This window comes from Dermacentor silvarum, chromosome 1 (genome assembly GCF_013339745.2).
Source record: "Dermacentor silvarum isolate Dsil-2018 chromosome 1, BIME_Dsil_1.4, whole genome shotgun sequence".
In the NCBI taxonomy this organism is placed as follows: Eukaryota; Metazoa; Arthropoda; class Arachnida; order Ixodida; family Ixodidae; genus Dermacentor; species Dermacentor silvarum.
Genome location: NC_051154.1, coordinates 39,382,750 through 39,402,605, shown reverse-complemented (window position 1 = coordinate 39,402,605; position 19,856 = coordinate 39,382,750). Strand labels below are relative to the sequence as shown.

Sequence of the window (19,856 nt, the reverse complement as noted above, 5' to 3'; positions counted from 1 at the left end):
ACCGGATTCGAATGAAGTTAGGGTTGCCGCCTTTGCTAAGGGAAAAAAAAAAAAAAAAAAAAAAAACTGCGCCAAGAGGTGCAGTATTTGGTATTTTGCTATACGTACTGTATGCGAAAATAGAAACAAAATGAAAACAAAATAGGCGATATGCCAAGTGCAAACATTACACGACTGAAATTAATTGATAGGCTTTACACAAAATTTTGTAAACCTTTAAAAAAATCACCGCCCAAGCACTCCGTACAGATGGTTAACCAGCAAAGCTGAAATGTGCGTCCCCGGTGCTTATCACTGGGTTAATCCCGACGATTCATTGAAGTATTTCTCAATTATTGGCTACGTCTTCATGTTTCTTAACGAGGTTACACACACACATTCGGCTGCTTCGGAGAGAACGACGTCACTGACAGTATGCCGCCTGCAGTCCGCCGTTGTTGCTTGCATTCGATGTCTCGAGTTTGCTCGGCGACGTGGTGAGCAGCATTCACCCACCATTGCCGCTTGCGATTCTTCGAAATTAAATTGCTTCAAAATTAAATCTTTCCATTACATAAGACAATGAATGGCTGCTCATACCCCCGTAAACGCGGCCTCCCCATTACGACGACGGAAGAAGTGAAATTCTACGCTGGAATGATGAGCGACAATGTGGCCAGCTATGGAAGAAGACGACGACGAACACAGGAGCAGTGGAACGAGCGCGAGCGCAACCCGAGGAGCGCCAACGAGCCAGCTGCGGAAGAAGACGACGACACTCAAGCTAATGCTAATGATGACAGTTTTCTGTCATCACGCTTTTTCGTTCTGCCTAGCCCTATAAAGCTTCGTTTTAACCCCTTAGCCGCTTTATTATTTTGACAATTTCTGTGCCCAAACTGATTATTAAAAAAAATATGATATTGGATATTTTCCTTCTAAAAAACAAGTTTTCGATCTTGAAAAAGCAATTCAAGTACATACGAAGTCAAATGAGCATATTAAACTTTATAATTGCTCATGATAAAGGAGGCCAGTTATCTGCTGGTAATCAACAATAACAAACAAAGCAAGAGCGCAGTTCGGAAAGCTTTAACAAGTCGTCAGGCAATGTTATATTAAACGCCTTACCGAGGACGCCCAAAAACAGAAACCGAGGAGACTTTGTGGAGATGTCATTCATGTCGATGCGCCGCCAATGACGCGCACTCGCAATAGTGTCTTCCGAGTAGTCTTCTTCATATGAGGAACTGCTAATTTCGAAGTCATTACTATCGCTTTCACTTCCAGAAATGAAGCAAACTTCGGCGTCTGAATAATTATCGTCCGAAGAGCTAGACGACAGCGAAAGGCTCCTTTTCCAGCAACGATGAACCAGCAACAGATGCGGACGTCATTTTTTGACACAGGAGTTGCGCCCCAAAAAAATGTGAAACGGCGCTTGAAAAAAAAAAGACAGACATTACCTGCGCAGTGCTGCCATCTGCGAAGCGCCACACCAACTATACCGAAAACGAGTGCGTCTCGTTCAAAACGCTCAAAAGGAGGTAATGTCTCAAGCGGACGAGCCACGCTCGTCCAAAACGGTTTTGGGACAGTTCGCCAAAGACGAGCTATGCTCGTCCGAAACGGTGAAGGAGTTAAAAAGAACACCAGCAGGTAGAACGAAAGCCCTTCTCTGTATCATTTCCATAGCCAAGGACTGCGTAGGGACAGAAGAACAAACAATTTGCATCCATTTCACTCATGTGGATCAAACTTGTTGTGCCAGCTGATGCGATAAGCAGCAACGGAGGGTGGCCACCTAGCAGATGTATCAAAGAGATGCAAAAGTTGCGCTTGGACTCAGGAGAAACATTCCAAGAAAAAAATAATAAAAGTGAAAGGATGTCCGATACAGTCTCGCAACTTCAGATAACACTAAGCTTTGACAACAGTCAACAGTTTAGGGAATTAAGAATAAATCCTCTTACGACAATTCAGTTGTGGATGACAGTGCAGCTTGCAATGCAAGTTATCTGCCGATTTAGGGAGAACTATAAAACTAGCAAATGGCATGCCAGTGTGGTTGGTGGTTGAACCTGCGAACAGTATCGTGACAGAAAAAACGGCCACGTGGCAACCCTACGTCCAACTTTCATTAAAGGGTCCCTGAAACTGTTCGGACAAATAATTGAAATTTTGTAGATGCGTTTGGTACGGCTACAGTAAAACATTCGCGCCACAATTTAGGTGAAGCGTCTCATATTCAGAGAGCTATGGACAATAACAAATTACCCTCCTCTCTAGCCCTGCTTTTCCTCCTCAACTCGTTAGCCAAGCCATCAGGGCTAAGGTCCGCCTTCCCTGGTTCTGCGTCATGATGAGACCTCGTGTCATCTACTACCGGTGTCATGGAGCGAGCGTGTGAATCCTCTCCAACCTCTCCACTAACAGCCTAGCCATCGATACCCAGTGAGAGCAATCTAAGCTGTGTGCGTTGTGAGCATTCTGTCGCAGCACCGAGCATGCCCTGTATTGCGGTAAACGCAGGCAAGCTGGACGTTTGAACGGATGGGTGGAGGCATAAACTAAAGCCCCTCCATATTACTACCGCTTTGATGAAGGGGCTTTAGTGTAAACGTGAGCAGCCTGAACAGCCTGCACGGTGTAGCCACCTGGTGACACAGAGCTTATCCATGCCAAACATAGAGCTAATATTGCTGTAACCAAGTGTAAAACACTTTAAACATTTGAAAAGACGAGTTCACGACTACGCTGCTTTAAAATTTTACAGCAGCAACAAAGTATAATACACTTGTTTACTGCTATATTAGCTCTGTGTTTGTCTGGTTGAGCTCTGTGCCACCAGGTGGTTGCACCCTGCAGGCTACTCACATTGGCACCTCCGCCCACCTGGCAAAACACAGTCTGATCGCGTTTAGTGAAATAACGGACACGCTACAACTCTATTGTGGTAGTAATCCTCCGGCGTCAAATGATGGCCGCAAACGCGTAGATCCTGGTGCCGATCAGATATAGACAGCTCGATGCGCTGCAGCCACTCCGCTCGCCTGTTGCCTTGCAGAGAGACATGATGTCACAGCTTGACATGTCGCCAATTGCTAGGTTTACAGCCCGCAAAGCAACAAGGGCAATTCATGGTCCTCGCAAAAAGAAACCTCGACACCAAGAAAGACCATGTTGTAACATAAGCAGACGACACTTGCTGTTTGCCGGAAGTCCTTGAGAGTAGTGATAAAATTGTCATTGTGTATTCGCTTTGTTATTTTGTTGTGATAGCAATTATATGACACTCCAGGTGCATTTCCGCCGTCGCCGTGATGTTCCGTATAAAGTCCAATTGCGATTACACCGTGGCCGCGTGACGTATGCTGTAGGTGCAAGTAAAAGCATGCAAGGGTGAGCCAAGGAAGGTGGCTTGATCTCGCGTACGCAACGGAGGAAGTGCGCCATCTTCCACCATGCACAAGACACCGGGGGTCTACACCAGCGGCAGCTGAGCGCCGCCGCGTGGGCCCTATCTTGAAAGCAATCTGCCATGAGTACAGAGTCTAAGTGCATCGAGGGCTGATAGCTTCGTGTGCGCTGTGTCCTCACCACTTAGTTCACGTTGAAACGAGAGGCAGCACGAAGGTCAATTCGCTTGCCGCTGCTGCAGCTTTTCCTCACGCTAGCATTCTGACAGCGAGTGTCCGCTCTCATCGAGTGAGATGCGTTCATGCTTGCCTGTGCGCGCGTGACACCATGCTTGTTACTTTAGTTAGTAAGCGAATGTTTACGAATTTATACGGCCAATAAAACTATCCTTACTTCGTATATTTGTCTACTAATTTGCTATTGCAATCGATAGTTCACCTTTCGGGCGAAACTGCGACTTTTTTTTTTAATAGAAACAAATTAACCAACATTCCAACTATTACGAACAATATTAGTTCACCATAAAGTTAGCAAAATGATCGATGACGCAACCTGGGTAGCCAAACAATCGGATAGCTCACCCAACTGACGTCACGCGCGCCAACTACGTAGATTTTAACGGGGCATCTGAAAACTTAGGATTGTGGCGCCGCTGCAACCGGTAGCAATTCACATCTTCAAAACCTTATAATAAATTACACGCTCTATGCGGAGCACTTTCATCTGTCACTTACTGATCAGAAGGACCTACCCTAACGACTCAGTACGTTTGTACAAAATTGTCAAAATAGTTTCACGGTCCCTTTAAGGAATCGGTAAACCGAACAAAATATCCATTTTTAGGTTTTATTACCAAAAAATTGTACAAATCCCGAGGAGCAAGTCAGTGCAATGGCAACTGTGAACGAGCGCTCTAAGCCATTTAGACACTGCACCAAAAGTCCCGCCCCCGGGAATTTAAAGATGGCAGGCACACGCCGCATTTACGTGCCATGTTATTTGCTTTGGGTATTGCATTTCTGCGTTTTATTGCATAATTTTACTTGTTAGGAAAACTGTATGCAATTTATCATTAGTTTGTCAGTTGACACTGCAAATTTTGCCATTTGGGGGCGTTACTGTACTGTATGCAGAAGACAAAGATAATGTTCAATAGCCTGGCAAGGGAACAAGAATTCAGGATCGCCAGTCAGCCTCCAATGTCTGTAAAGGAATATATTTATCTAGGTCAGTTACTCACAGGGGATCCTGATCATGTGAAAGAAATTTACAGAACAAAATTGGGCTGGAGTGCATACGGCAGGCATTACCAAAACCTGACTGGCAGCTTACTACTGTCGGTGAAAAGAAAAGTGTACAATCATTGCATTCTACCGGTGCTAACATATGGAGCAGAAACTTGGAGGTTAACAAAAAAGCTCGAGAACAAGTTAAGGACCACACAAAGAGTGATGGAACGAAAAATGTTAGGCCTAACGTTAAGATACAGGAAGAGAGTGGTGTGGAGCAGAGAACAAACAGGGATAGCCGATATTCTAGTTGACATTAATAGGAAAAAGTGGAGCTGGGCAGGCCATGTAATGCGTAGGATGGATAACCGGTGGACCATTAGAGTTAGAGAATGGATACCAAGAGAAGGGAAGCGCAGTCAAGGACGACAGAAAACTAGGTGGGGTGATAAAGTTAGGAAATTTGCAGGCGCAAGTTGGAATCAACTAGCACAAGACAGGGGTAATTGGAGATCGCAGGGAAAGGCCTTCGTCCTGCAGTGGACATAAATATAGGCTGATGACGATGATGATGACTATACTGTATTGCATGATTACTGCTGCTTCTTTGACGTTTTGTGCCATTTTGCCCACGTGTCGCGTTTTTTGTGGATTATTTTAGTAGGTTGTGGTGCCACAACATGCCAAGAAGTAATAATGCTAAGTGGACGAGGAAGAGAAAGTCTCAACGTAATCAGTTACCCGATTGCGCTGTTGAATACCAGTATTAAACTTCTATCATCACAATGCTGGTCTGGCGCCCTCGCCTCTGTGCCCAGTCTGTGGAGAAGATGAAACCACAGATCATTTTTTCATAATCTGCCACCATTTTTCTTCTTTAAGGAAAAAAATTTTAGAATCATGGTTTACAAAACTTGGTTATTTTTTAATTCTAAATATCCTTTTTCTAGGAGCCTCCTCTCTTGGAAACTGCCACAGGGATATTTGCTCAGCCGCGGAGGAATTTATAGTTGCTTCAAGGAGATTTTATTAAATTCTTCATATGTTATTTTTTTTTCATTTCCTCCTGACAACATTACCAATTTTAGTATTAACAGAAGTTTCCTAATACCATCCAAATCTTGACCAATCCCCGCAGTGGGTGTGCGCCATCAAAGAAGGCATACCATACCATACCAGTACATGGAGAAAAAATACCAGTAACAACAAGAGCAGCAAAAATGATGTATGTCATAGTGTGCTTTTTAATTAAAGGTGAAAGTTCTCCATGTGGCAGTTTTAACGTCGACGGAGCAAAGACATCGGGGTTTCGTTTTATTGACATTAGGATCTTTCAGAATTTTTTTTAATAATGTGCTCTGTGCAAGAAATGCAAGAAAGGTGAGCATCTGGAAGACGGCTAGCACCTACATAAAACCGTTCATTTCTCGGAATGACATTTCTCAATTCTTTATGCATTTGATGTACCGTTTCTAGAAAAGTACTCATTCGATCACTGTGAAACTTTTGTAGCTTATAGTGCATTGTGTTGCCAACAACATGACCTTCTAATAATATAATATCATTAATATGATATTAACCAAAAAAATTTAATCTTAAGGTTCATCTCTGATTAGTCATAACCGGTATAGAAAACTTTTTTTTTTTTTCGTGCATGCTGCATACACAAATCAAAATTTTTAGGTTCCGTTTGAAGACAGCCATATATGAAACATAACTATAAATTTTGGCAGTTATCCTGTTATTCATTCATGAGAAAAGGTACATCGAAACATAAAACTAGCCAAAATTTGATATTTATCAGCGAAAATTGCTCAAACTTTTTTTACAGAAAAACACATGGACATTAAGCCAAGATACATCCTCATTCATGATGCAAATTTTGATTTTGATTTATTGAGCAGTTTTTACGATAGAACACTTAAAACAAAAGTGATTTATTTACCCTACCCTAAGGATGCGAGGCAAAAATCGTGATTTTCACCAGAAAAACACATTTTCCAAGTTTGTTTATTTTGGATTCCTAGACGTATAAAGAAGCTCATCAAGATGTTTGGTTGCAATCTGCATCATAGAAAAACAGAAAATGAATTCTTTTCTCATGACAGTGGCACGCACTCACCGTCGAGAACACCCATGAACACTGTATTTTAAGACGCGGCCAGCCACCGGAAAGTAAGGCTAGTTTCGGTTTCAAAGAACATGTGCGCTCTTAGCGGTTACTGGACATCCTAAGTTATTTTTCTTATTTCTCTTTTTGTGAATTTTAAATGGGGCGAAGCGTGGGAACATTGTCGCCATCGTGCGTCCGTCGAGCTTGCCTCCGCTCACCCTTGCCACTCGCTCAGCGATATCACAAGTCAGATCGCGCTTGGTCGTCTGCTTTGGTTTTTGTCCCAAGTGTGAAGATGGGAAAGATAAGACAGAGAAGCTTGATCAGGCGTGCAACGAACGGAAGATGCAGGAAACCAGGTCAACCAAGCATTAGACGAAGATGGTTAAATCAGGGCATCACATGTGTTGCGCGGCTCTGAGGTGTTCGAACACCGAGAATTCCAGTTCTGCGGTTTCCTAATAACCATGGGTAAGCACGAGGAATAAGGATTATAAACAGGGATAAGGTGCCTCAGAAAGGCTGGCCAACGTTTCGATAGGAGGACCTATCTTCGTCAAAGGCGGCCTCGTCATCCTCGGCGGGTTAGTTTTAAAGGGTTAGTGGAGTGACGTCACGTCGATGTCCGCTGTGGCTGTCTGTAAAGGGAGAGACTGAAAAGAAAATGAGCGCCGGCACTTGACTGGCTAGGCGCGGTTTTTAAGACGAGGGGACAAGAGCGGGAGAGCGAGAAAGTGGCAAAAAAAATAATAAAAAAGAAAAAAAAAGGAAAAAAAAAACCGTCAGAGGGGGTTGGGGGAGCGAGAGGCGAGTGAGCGTTCGGAGGAGTCATGGTCGGCGTGCGTTTGGGGTCCCTGAAGAGCCGGTCAGTGTGCAGGTCACAATACGAGTTGTGACAGGAACCCCAAACGCACGCCGACCACGACTCCTCCGAACGCTCACTCGCCTCTCGCTCCCCCAACCCCCTCTGACGTTTTTTGTTCTTTTTTATTATTTTTTTTTTTGCCACTTTCTCGCTCTCCCGCTCTTGTCCCCTCGTCTTAGAAACCGCGCCTAGCCAGTCAAGCGCCGGCGCTCATTTTCTTTTCATTCTCTCCCTTTACAGACAGCCACAGCGGACATCGACGTGACGTCACTCCACTAACCCTTTAAAACTAACCCGCCGAGAATGACGAGGCCGCCTTTGACGAAGATAGGTCCTCCTATCGAAACGTTGGCCAGCCTTTCTGAGGCACCTTATCCCTGTTTATAATCCTTATTCCTCGTGTGCTACTCCATTAGTCAGCCATCTTTTTTGATCATGGGTAAGCACAAGTATTTCACTCTATTTTACAAGCAGGTATTCATTTTGCATGAGTAAACCAGTTCTATGCAAGCCTGAGTGGACTGATAAGAGCAGTGTCGCTCGACTCATTCGTCATGACGGCAGCCCATCTGTTGCCGGTGAAATACTTGTTATGAAGGGCTTGAGTGCGTGTTTTTGGGCTATATATTTTGTTCACTCTTCGTCGACAATGCACAGCTAAGGTTAAAAAAAAAGCAAGGAAAGAAAGATGCAGCCGTTGTGGTTAATAATTTTCGCATTGGTTTGGATCTTCTGGAATCTATTTTCACTCATTATGTACAAATTTCTGTTGTGAATGAAAATTGCTTCTGTAGATTGTCACTTTCGCACTGCGAGGAGGTCAGTCTTTTTCCAGTACCGAATGTGAGAATAAAAACAAAAGCGTTCAACTTTTACTTGTGTTGAGTTTTGGCTGGCCGAGACATCGGCTAGTTTTAGTTGATCCACTTCACAACACACGAACAAAATTAACGATTGATGGTGCCAGGAAGTTATTTTCTCTATGCTACCCCCACTATAACTGTGGACTAGTTGAAGTATAGCCCTAAACGTAACTGCAAGTTAGGACTTTCAAAGCGACTACTTTCACGAAATGGCGAAATGTAATATAGTAACCGTGAATATTGGTAAGTAACAACGGTTTGCTATATAAGTATTCTTCCATTATAATTGCTTGGCACTGGTGCGTACGAGCAATGTCCCAGTGGTTTAGAAAATGAATAGCAGCTTGCGAGGTAAACCTGGTAGGAAGAAAGCGCTTCCTAATACACGACACACTTCAGCGAGTTCTGCTCCGCGATTTGGCCAATGTCGCCGCACGGCCAGCGGACCTGCAAGAGAGCATGAACAGAGTCCGCTTGCATGCGAAGTGGGAAAAGAGGGCTTCAACGGCAACCCTTGTCCTCCCAGTTGCGCGCCCTCTCCCTCTACCGTCTAACCTCATCAGTGACGTCATGGAGGCATTTTTTTGGTTGTTAATTATTTCCAGTAGGATATCCGGCAGCCGCCAGTGGTTGAAGCGGCGCTGCCGCCGCGTATCAGCATGGGACCAAGCGTCCCATGGAAGGTATACGGAGTTGCTGGGCCCTGACGCGGCCGCAATGCGGGCAAGAAACCAAACATGGAGTGATTGCCCACAGTTAGAAAGTTAGTTTATTGCGCATTTTAATCAAGTTAGACCTTTCAACGAGAGTACAGCAGACCGCAAAGTAAAAAACTAAAAAAGAAAGGCATAATTCTGGCTGCGGCACCCTTGTCTGCAAGCACAGACAAGGGCACTGGACTGCTCTAAAGGTGAAAAAAAGCGAAGACTTGAACCAACTGCTGCGGAGCAGGTTCAAATTGAAGAAGAGGGTCCAACCTATGGAGCAGGGCACTTTATTTTTTGTCTTAAAATAAAATAGCGTGTTCAGAAATCTTTGAGCTCATTTTTCTCAGTTTGCACTTATTGCCCAAGCAAAACCCCTTTAGGACAACTATAATTTCCAAACTGCTTCGACAAAACCTGCTTTGAAAGTAGTTTCTGGGCTGAAATTTGGTCAGGAACAAGATGAGGCACTTCTTATATATCTATATTTCTATTACCAAAAAAATTAATACATATCTGACATACAATGACAATAAAAAAATTGAACATAGCCTCAAAGTGATAACATTGTTACAGAAATGTAATGAAAAACACGTGACTGGCCTTATCCTGCACTACGTATAACCCCCCTAGAAGGTATCTAACAAAAAAAAAAAAAATCAGTGTGTCTTCATTATTTCTGAAATGAGTTTTCCTAAAGTGATATGCCTAATTGGTGTGTATGACAGTCATACCTTCTTTTCTATTTAATCTGTATTAGTGAAATTTAGAATATGTAGCTAAAACAAGACACAGACAAATTTTTATAAATATCCGTGCAACGGTTCAAAAGTTAAATTTCTTCCTCGCACCCATCCTTAAACACTGCTGCCTGCATTCTTCCCGTCTAGTTACTATCTTATCACATTGAGAAAATCATGAACCTTGATTTTGACATCAATATAAATAATTAATCAATGCTGGGAAACACAATTAAATGAATTCATAATTGCAAACAATTCCCCCAAACATACACATGGACAATGTTGCATGTGCTACAATTATATCCTGGAAACTACATCCAATATACGATGGTATGATACAATGCGACACTCGAGCAGGATTACAGCAGCCCAGCAACAAGTTGTCTAGGAGAGACAAAGTCATTGTGAGCAAGGATTAATGCAGTCGAGAATGTTAATGAAAAAACAAGCACACCTCTATAGATCGCAAGTTAGCTCCATGCCTGGTCGGGTGCCACTTGAGTGCCAGCTTCTGGTAATGCATCTGTATGTCTGTCTCTGATGGACCTGCAATAAAAAAAAATTATAGGGACAGCCAAGGACCCTCTGGATAACCAACCAATAAAACCAAGAACAACCTGCATAATAGTAAAGATTAAGTCAAACAATAGAATGTTTTTATGCTGTTGTTGGTGATTTAGAGCATTACTGGATGAGGTCAGGTACATGAATAGTTGTGCTGTCTGAACTAGACAGATTTATAAGTATGATAGCTCCAACATTTCATAGAACTTACTAAAAGCAACCATAGCAGGGATAATGAAACAATTATATTACAATGCTATTACGTTTCATCCTTTTTCAATGGTCAGAGCAGCGCTTCAACATTATCATCAGGGTTGGCTGGCCGAGAACAGTGGATAATAAGGATGAAATAGAATTGAGCGAAAGGAATCTTTGCATTATACCAGCCCATCTCTACCTAACAGGTGTGCCTTTATGATTACAGCGACATCGATAACAAAGGAATACCAATTCACTGTGCACAGCCAAACACAATGCTGCTCACCTGCATTCATATCTGCAGTGTCACTCTTGTTACATCTGTCATTTGTAGTGAACCCGTGGTTTTCATCTTTACCATCACTCCACACACTTGCACTGCTACATATCCCTGCACTCATGTGTGTGTCTAGAGCACCCCACCAGTCCTTCTGACCCTTTCATTGGTTACGCCAATGGTCAGCCAGCCCCCTTCCCTTTTATGACCTTGGGCACATTTTCTCTTGCCTTTTCACCACACCTCAGCCATGACCAGTCTCACTGTAGCTTGCTAAACTGCACTGCAGAAATTACAGGTCATAAAAGCCAATGAGATAGCAGAGGTTGGCCATGCGACTGCTCTCTGTACTGCGCCAAAGGTGTCATCTGTTTGAACTGCTTTGGGCAATGCCAACACTGCTGCCCCCCATTTAGTACCATACACAAACTTCAAACACTTCTAACAAAGAACCTTCTAGTTTTCTGGTGCACAACTCAAACTAATATCTACTCACTTTTTACAAAACTGGCGGTTCCCTATTGTCGATGTTTCGCAGGCATCTTATAGACATACCGGGTGCACGAGGTATGTGAGAACACAATGTTGGCTTCCAGGCAGAGAAGAATATCTCCAGCAAGAATAGACATATTTTCACCAAACTTTGGGGAATACTTCTCTTATAGTTTATTTCTACAATTACTCAATGAATCTGCCATCCGCAGCAATAACCGATTCAATTCGGCTTCAGAAACGGCTGCAAGCACGGATCAGGTGGTCCTTAGAGATGTTGGCGATTGAGTCAGCAATGGTGGTTTTCAGCGAGTCTTTTGTATTATGTAGCTGTTTGATGGCCTCTCTCTCAACGACGGCCCAGACATAGTAGTCGAGCAGATTTAAATCTGGAGAACTGGAGGCCACAAGTTGGGAGTGACGTGTTCGTAGAAGTTGTCAGCCAGACACTCCTGCGTGACGCAGGCGGTGTGGGCGGGAGCCGAATCTTGCTGAAAGACATAAGGTCTCCCTTTTGAAACAGTCTCTATCCAGGGCTTTACAACAGTGTCAAGCACCTCTACGTACGTGGCAGCATTAACGCGGAGTCCTTCTGCAAAAAAGTGTGGCGGCATGACGTCACCCTCGTTGCTGACGATGGCTAAACCATCACAAACGACGGAAATTTTGTGTGCATCACTGTAGGCACCTCATCAGCACTTGTGCAAAGCCACCTGTCGTTACGATGGTTAACTTTTTAGTCTTGGTGAAAGTTCTTTTCATCTGAAAAAAAAAAAAAAAAGAGCATTCCAGGCTCCTCAGGTCTCTTCAGCTTGCTTAGCAAGCGCTTGGACCTCAGAAGACCATTCTGCCGAGTTTTATCGGACATGAATTGCCCCCTCCTCATGACATAGAAATGGTATCTAAGTCCTTGTGCACAGCGAGCTTGATAGTAGACTCTGCGACTTGGAGCTCCTTTGCAATGGCCCGCATTGACTTCCCTGGGTCATCACTCACGATGACTTGCAGCCGCCGGAGAAAATCAGGGGTTCTGACGTCTGACCACTGACTGTGCTTTTCTCCTTTTCGCCACAGGTCACTGCCAGAACAAATCAGTTCTGTCCACACCTTGCAAACGAAAGACTTCGCTACGTTCAGAAAGGTGGCAATTTCCAAATCACTGTGGTGTGCGGCCAGGGCAACGAGGACTGCATGGCGTTTCATTTCCTGCATCAACCTGCACGCTTCCATCTTTGAACAAACTGCGCAGTATGAATTATAAGGGGTCAACCAACGAGAAGCTGCACACCTAGATAGATATGATGAGCCTGCTGGTGTCTATGGCGATAAGGAATAGCGTTCTCAAATACCTCGCACACCCGGTACACTAGCTTGCTTGCATTTTGTGTCTAAGTTTAAATTTTTCCTTCATGCAGAAAGTCACGAAATTCTCGGGGTACTCGATTATATTTAAATAAATGCTAGTTCAAAAATACAGGGTGTTTCAACGAACACTTTCAAAAATTTTTGAAGGTTGCCTGTGGTAGATGGCACAATTCTAGTTCATGAGCTGGTCTACTCGAATAGGCGGACATTACTTGCAGAAAAATTGTAAATGCATAATCGACTAATGAAAAATATTCACTAATTCAGTTTTTAATTAATTGCCTTATGGTCCATATTGCAATTTACGAATTCTAGCCGTGGAGTTCACAAGGTGGATCGGATCCACTTGGAACGTATTCTCAGGATGACACCAGTTTCGAGATATTAATTCCCAAACTTTGCGGAGAAAGGCATTGGTGTTCCAGTTACTTTCTTAACAAAATGTTTTATGCACTGAAGCACAAAAGTAACCGGAACTTTAAGTAATTGCCATGAGGTAATTAGAAACTTAATTAGTGATTTTTTGTTAATTAGTCGGTTATGAATTTAAATTTTATGAGCAAGTAATGTCTACCTCTTCGAGCATACCAGCTCATGAACTAGAATTGTGCCATCAGCCACAGGCAACCTGTAAAAATTTTTTAGTGTTCGCGGAAACACCTGGTACATCACCTTTTGATTGTTGTTTTAATAAAAACAAAGCAATCAGTAAAAAAATATGGAACAATTGCTTGTAATGTGAATAAGCAGAAGAAAAAGCAGACAAATTCTACTAAGACATACCATGATTACCAAAAGTCTGACGTGTACAGAACTATGTAGCAGTCCCCATGGTTTCTAGTTCTAGAAGACAATGCGACATTTGTGCCACTCATAGAAGCAGTGACTTGTCAAGGTTGGGGAAATTTTTTTACCAATTGAGGACAAAATGCCTTATAGGAACCAGCAGTTATGTTGCATATGCCACCAACCCTGTCCATTGCGCTGACCATACCTTACAGAAAATCCTCATCACCACTTACCCCCCTCTTGCCCTGGGAAAAATTCCACCCCACACAATGTTGCACAGCTAGAAATACACTTCAGAACATGCCTCCAGGTGGCATCAGCCTCCTGTATGTGCACCAATATGAAGGAGAACACTTATAATCTGATCAAATAATGATTCTGCAGAAGCACCTCACTTTCTGCAACCTGCAACCATTGCTTGCAACGTAGTTCTTGTGACAAACAATCTACCTCGTGGCATTTTTCTGATTGAAGCTTAAGAGTGAGGAAAATCAGGAGCATTAAATGAAAATCTAGTGTTCCTGTTCACATTAGTGCACCTTATACCTCGAAGTGCTTTCATCAATCCTTGTTTCCTTTACTGTATTTATCACAATTAGAAATGTGCTGACTTGGTTGCACACTGAACGTAAAATGAAAAGCAGCTGGTTTACTTCCTTTCAAATAAAAGTAGCTCATAAGCATTGCAGTAAGTCGTAATATTTCTCTCCTCTTTCGACATTGTCATTTTGCACTCTTTAACCTAGTCACATACATAGTACACTCCACTGCACAAGAGCCTGCAATAGCGGCTCTTGACTAACTACACAATAGATTGCAAATGCATGGTTCAAATGCAGGCGACACATCTCGGAAGGAATGCTTAAAAACTGGCTCAAAAAGAACACTTTAATTAGACTGCCCAAAAACCACCATTATGCTGGACCATGGTCAATTTCGTGAATTTCTACAGGTGGAATGTGAAAGTGAAGTTTGCAAACTAGGTCTGGGATACGAAACAAATTGGTTTGAGGATTAACACAAAAGAGCCTTGTTACAATCATTTTCTGCATCTACAGGCTGATGCCCACAAATATGAAATATCAGTTTAGGCTTTATTTGTAATGTCAGCAGTCATGAGGAAGCTTTTGCTTGGGGCCAACTCCGATGTTGCCTATTAAAATGCATGCAAAACACAGAAATGCTTTTATGAGACAACCACTGGACCGATTTGAAAGAAAGTTGTTGCATTTGAGACAGAAATTTAAATTCTAGTGACTGTAGGAAGCAGATTATTTTTATTTAGGGTCTGTAATTTTTCTTTACAAAGTTACAAGAAATTGGCAAGAAGAACGATAACTTTATTGATAGTCCGGCGAGTTATTCGGGGATTTGGGCGAATACCCCTGCCTAGGTGTCAGCCACAAGCCCTTGAGCTCTGGCGGCTTCCTCGGCCAGCTGGATGGCCCAGAGTTGATCTTCGAGGGTGGAGCTGAGCAGCGTAGTCTCCCAGAGCGTTCGGTTTGAGGCTGCGTCCCCGTCTGGAACCCCCCCTTGTTCGCACTCCCATAACATGTGTTCCAGGGAGGGTTGCCCTGGCCTCACAAAACTTGCATTGGTTTGACGAATAAAGCTCTGGGTAACAGAGATTCAAGATCACCGGGTTTACAAACGTTCTGGTCTGCAGCTGTCGCCATGCGACCGCCTGTTTCTCGTTCAGTTTCTGGTGTGGTGGTCCCAAAAATATTTAAGCACAAAGTTTACAAATCCGTACCTCTGAAACAAAAATAGATATAGCAGTTCTGTAAACTACAACGATTAGGGGCCATATTCTGAAACGTTCGCCTAGGCGAAATTTCGCCTAGGCGAAATCAGCTTGCGCGCTGATTGGCTGGTTGAGCAAATTGAATGACGTCGGGCTCAACCACCCAATCAGCTCATCCAATCTTGCTAAAACAGCCAATCGGCGCACGCCTGAAAGTGAAAAAAGAAATTTCGCCTAGGCGAACGTTTCAGAATACGGTCCTAGGTCATCTCAAGCGGACAAATTTGGTATATTAATTTACCTGAAATTTTTACAATGTTAACAAAGGTTTTACAAAAGTCCTACTTACAAATTTGTAGTATATTTCAGAGCGGTGTAGGTCAGTTTTGTCCGCTTTTAGATGTATTTTTACGTGCAGGTTACAGAATTGTGATGTCGTTTTTCATTGCTGATTTACAGTTTATTGCAATTTCGCACTTTAAAAAAAGTTCATAAAAAAGTCCCGTTTCCTACAGTCCATAGATATTAGCTTAATCTTTCAAATGCAACAAACCTCATCAAATTCGATGCAGCGGTTGTTAAGAAAAACGATTTCCCCGTTCCTATGTATTTAGATAGGAGCCCCCGAGCATGATAGCACAACTGCAATGGAATTAGACGCGCGGTGGTGACCGGAATACTTATCCAGACAACTTTAAAACCATATTTAATTTACCACTAACCCGCTAGCGCTCAAACCTCGCACGAAGGTAGCGTCTCGCGGTATTTGCCGGAATGAAAAGCCACTTTCATCTACGGCCTCAGCCTTATGCAAGCGAGTGCTCTGCCAGCCGAACGAGCTAGATTCGGTACTCCTCTGCCTAGGCCCTCCAGAGATTGATATTTTCCTTACTCTTTCGTTGTACACAAACTTAAACGCAACACCAGTAGCAGGGGGCTCACACGCGGGTGACAACGCAAGTTACAGCATGCTGAACCTGCTTTTCCGAGTTACCGGTATTCCAAGACATCAGTTACACCATGCCGAATGCACCGGTTCTCGTCCGGGGTCGTAGATGACCGCAAAATCTTCATTTCCATTCATACGTATATTTTATTTTCTTCAAGGTGTCAGAATAAATTAGTAGGTCGCAGCATACAGCACGTGCTAACACTCCACACCACGACTCGCCAAATGCGCACGGAAGTACACCACAACCTGGCCACAACCTGACAGCTGAACACAGGCAGGGCTTCAGCCTAAAAATCATGTTTACGGTGCTCATCAAGGCAAGATTAAAAAAGCATACATGTCACACTGTCACCATACGTTGTGGGCTGATTAAAAAAAATTAACAGCGGCACATAAAGCGCGTCGAATGCACTAACAATGTAGTCGGTACTCACTTGTACCAGCAAGTTCCAAGACACGTAAGGCTTCTTCCTTTGTCACTATCATTTTCGACATTGTTGGAGAAAGGACGGCCAAACTTCGAAACAATTATAGTGTCCACCACACTAAGTTGCCCCTACACAAAAACATCAGGAATCGATCCATTAATCATTTCGAACGGCTATTACAGCAAACATCACTGCACACAAAGAACTGAAGTAAAACTTCACAGAATGCCAGTCGGCACAAGCCAAACGCGAGGACACACGCCACAACTTTTCTTTTCAGTCGTGCCGCCTAAAAAAGCGTTGCAGTTCCCACCGTACGCGCCGAACACAACAGCTCACAGCCCGCTACCCGAACAGCAGTCACGTGAGTCGCAGGACTCGCCAATGGCATTGTACCACAGATTGGACTCGCACAAGATATAAGAGCAAAAACAAACAAATAAGTGTGAACAGCCGCAGTTTCGAAAATTCGAACCTTTGTCGCATTTATTCCTCAATTAATAACCTTACATAAAAACACTTTTTATTTATTCCATCTATTGTAGGCGAAGTTGCGGTGAAAAGGACGCAAAGTAGAAGGTTTTGTATTAACTATGGTTTACAGGGGCACAAAAACAACATCAGTTTAGAACGAACATCTTCCAGAATGTCGAGAGTGCACAGGGTAACCTAGAAGCAGAATATATTATTTATGTACAGTTTAAGTGTACTTATTTAACTTTTACAGATGGTGAATGCGGAATGAAGCAGTGGGCTGAAATCCCACCAGGGGGCTAAAGCGGAATGTAAGTGCGCAACACGTGTAGCTACGCCTAGCAGACGACGACGCTCGTCAGTGCAACCCAAGTCAGAGAGGACGACATTGATATTCGTCCACCAAAGTTCGAATAAAACAAAATTAGCAGCTGGCAGCCGAAAAAAACAACATATGTGTAAGCGTGTACACAGAAGGCGCAGAATCACGAAATTGCTTGCCCGGCAGAAGGGCGCTCGAATTTCTGTGGTGGGCGATTGTCACATCTGGCGACCATCGCACTTCCTGCTCTAATCGATTGTCACGTGCCCCCGCTCTTTCCATATAATAGACACAGAAGTTATTCTGTCCATACAAATAATTAACATAGGTATTGTAAAGAAATATTAAATAGCGCAGGAAGCTTAGCGCTCATTTGCCGCAAACGTTTCCGCTTTATGAATCCGTTCGCTATTTTTCCTCTTAGCAAAACCATTATTGCACCTAATAATTAGAAATTAGGCGCGGTAATTATTCGCCGCCTTAAAGGAGACGCAAGCAATCATTAGACAGCAATCGACTGCTTGATTTAAAGAGAAATACCACGGTGGGTGGTTTCGCGCAACCTATTAAAATATTCGCTACACAGGCTTCAAGGGACGAAAATTTGCTTGTGGCACGTCCACATAGTAAGAAGCCTGAGACTAGCAACACTTTCCAGATAGTAATTCGTACTGCAACATCAAACTCCGTCACAACATGTATTGGTGTTCTATAATCCCGCTAGTGTTTTTATTATTTAGTTTTTCGTAGACGTAAAAAAAAAAAAGGGGGGGGGGGGGGGGGAATAATAACAGAAAAGCCAACGCATTCCTTTGCAAGTTTGCGGATGGATATCTCGAAACTGTTGCTAGCCTCACGATTGGACATGCCTTGAGGACTGAATAAATTGCCATTTTCACGCATTCACTAACGTACGCTGCGCCTCAGTGATTAAGTAGAAGGGAGAAGACGTTATTGCGCTACTGTACTGCCTTTTAAAATGTTCAATCTTTTCATTTGAACACATATTTTATAAATAAATATTGCGCATCGTTAGCCAATCTGTTAAGACTGACCGTTGGAAATATAGATGACAAAGTTCATTTCCGGGCGGCAATAACAAAGAAACCAGCCTCCACACGCGTGATTAGGCGCTGATTCAGGAGATGCATGTCCGAATGCACTGAACGCCCCCCCCCCCCCCCCCCCCCCCCTCCCGCTGCCCTCTTCAATTTTCGTCGAGGCAACACGAATCCTTCCTCCTGCCCTGCCATATGCAAACATGCATGGGCAGACCGACACCGACACATTGGCTAGCCAGGAGAGTGCAATATAAAGGAAGCAGAATAGGAGAAAATATAGAGAGCCGGCAAAGAGAACAGAGACTATTTGGAATACCTGCAGTATTTACAATAGCGACTGCTAGCGCAATTTTTGCATGCATGAATAAGCAATTGAGCCACTGATCATGAGATTCCAGAAACTTGCAGGGCGTTTGCAGCCCCGGCCACCTTTGTTCACGGGCAATTGTCGAGGTATTTTTAGAGTGGAGACACAACTTCCCCTACCTCCCCCACCCCTCAGATGCGTTCGCCGAGACTTGGCATTACACTCGCGTCTCCCCTCGCGAGAGAGTGGTTGCACAAAGGAAAGTTGCGCGACGCACGTGACAGCTAGGCGCGTACTCATTACGGGAGAGGATTTAAAAAAATATCAATAAATAAAAAAAGGGAAAAAAAAACTTTATTTAATGCTTCGCAACTTTGTCGAAACACCAGCTGGATGTCACGTTACATTTGTTTAGTCACAGTGGCGATCATCATCAGCAGCAGCATGAGTCGGTGCAGAATTAAGGGTACATTCCGTGCTTTCGTGCTCCATGCCGACTTATATACCGGGTGTTCCTGCGAAGACAAAAAGTATGATTTCATACATTATGAAATCATACTTTTTTTTTTCATATGTCACCACACTACGCTGACACAAGCACCGCCACGGCTGCGCAGGCCACGTGCACAGGCGCCATCGCCACACTCTTTCCCCCTCTCATTCTTCGTCAGACAGGATTTAAAGTAAAGCACATGAAGGCCAACTTGCTACACTAAGTGCACTTTCTTATACCGGGTGTTTCAGCGAACACTTTCACAAATTCTTAGAGGTTGCCGGTGGCAGAAAGCAGAATTCTAGCTCATGAGCTTATCTACTCAAAGAGGCGGACATTACTTGCACAAGAAATTGACATGCATAATCGACTAATTAACAAAAATTCACTAATTAAGTTTTAAAGTAATTATCTGATGGCCCATATTCCAATTTACAAATTGTAGTCGCAGATTTCACAAGGCGAATCCACTTG

The 19,856-nt window shown here is 43.4% G+C and overlaps 1 protein-coding gene across 3 annotated transcripts in view; it reads right to left on the bottom strand.

Moving 5' to 3' along the window:
- LOC119460930 (uncharacterized) overlaps nt 1-17,141 on the bottom strand; it is a 72,525-nt gene extending 55,384 nt beyond the window's left edge. For 2 of the 3 annotated variants that reach the window (XM_037722071.2, XM_049666833.1), the window contains exons 1-2: nt 16,732-17,140; nt 10,371-10,462 (exon numbers count right to left, since the gene is read on the bottom strand). In XM_037722071.2, coding sequence (XP_037577999.1) covers nt 10,371-10,462; nt 16,732-16,792 — 153 coding nt within the window. In that variant the 5' untranslated portion in view covers nt 16,793-17,140. Of the gene's footprint in view, nt 1-10,370; nt 10,463-16,731 lie in introns of all 3 variants that reach the window. The other variant, XM_049666832.1, reaches the window with a different exon arrangement.
- Between the last annotated feature and the right edge of the window lie 2,715 nt (nt 17,142-19,856).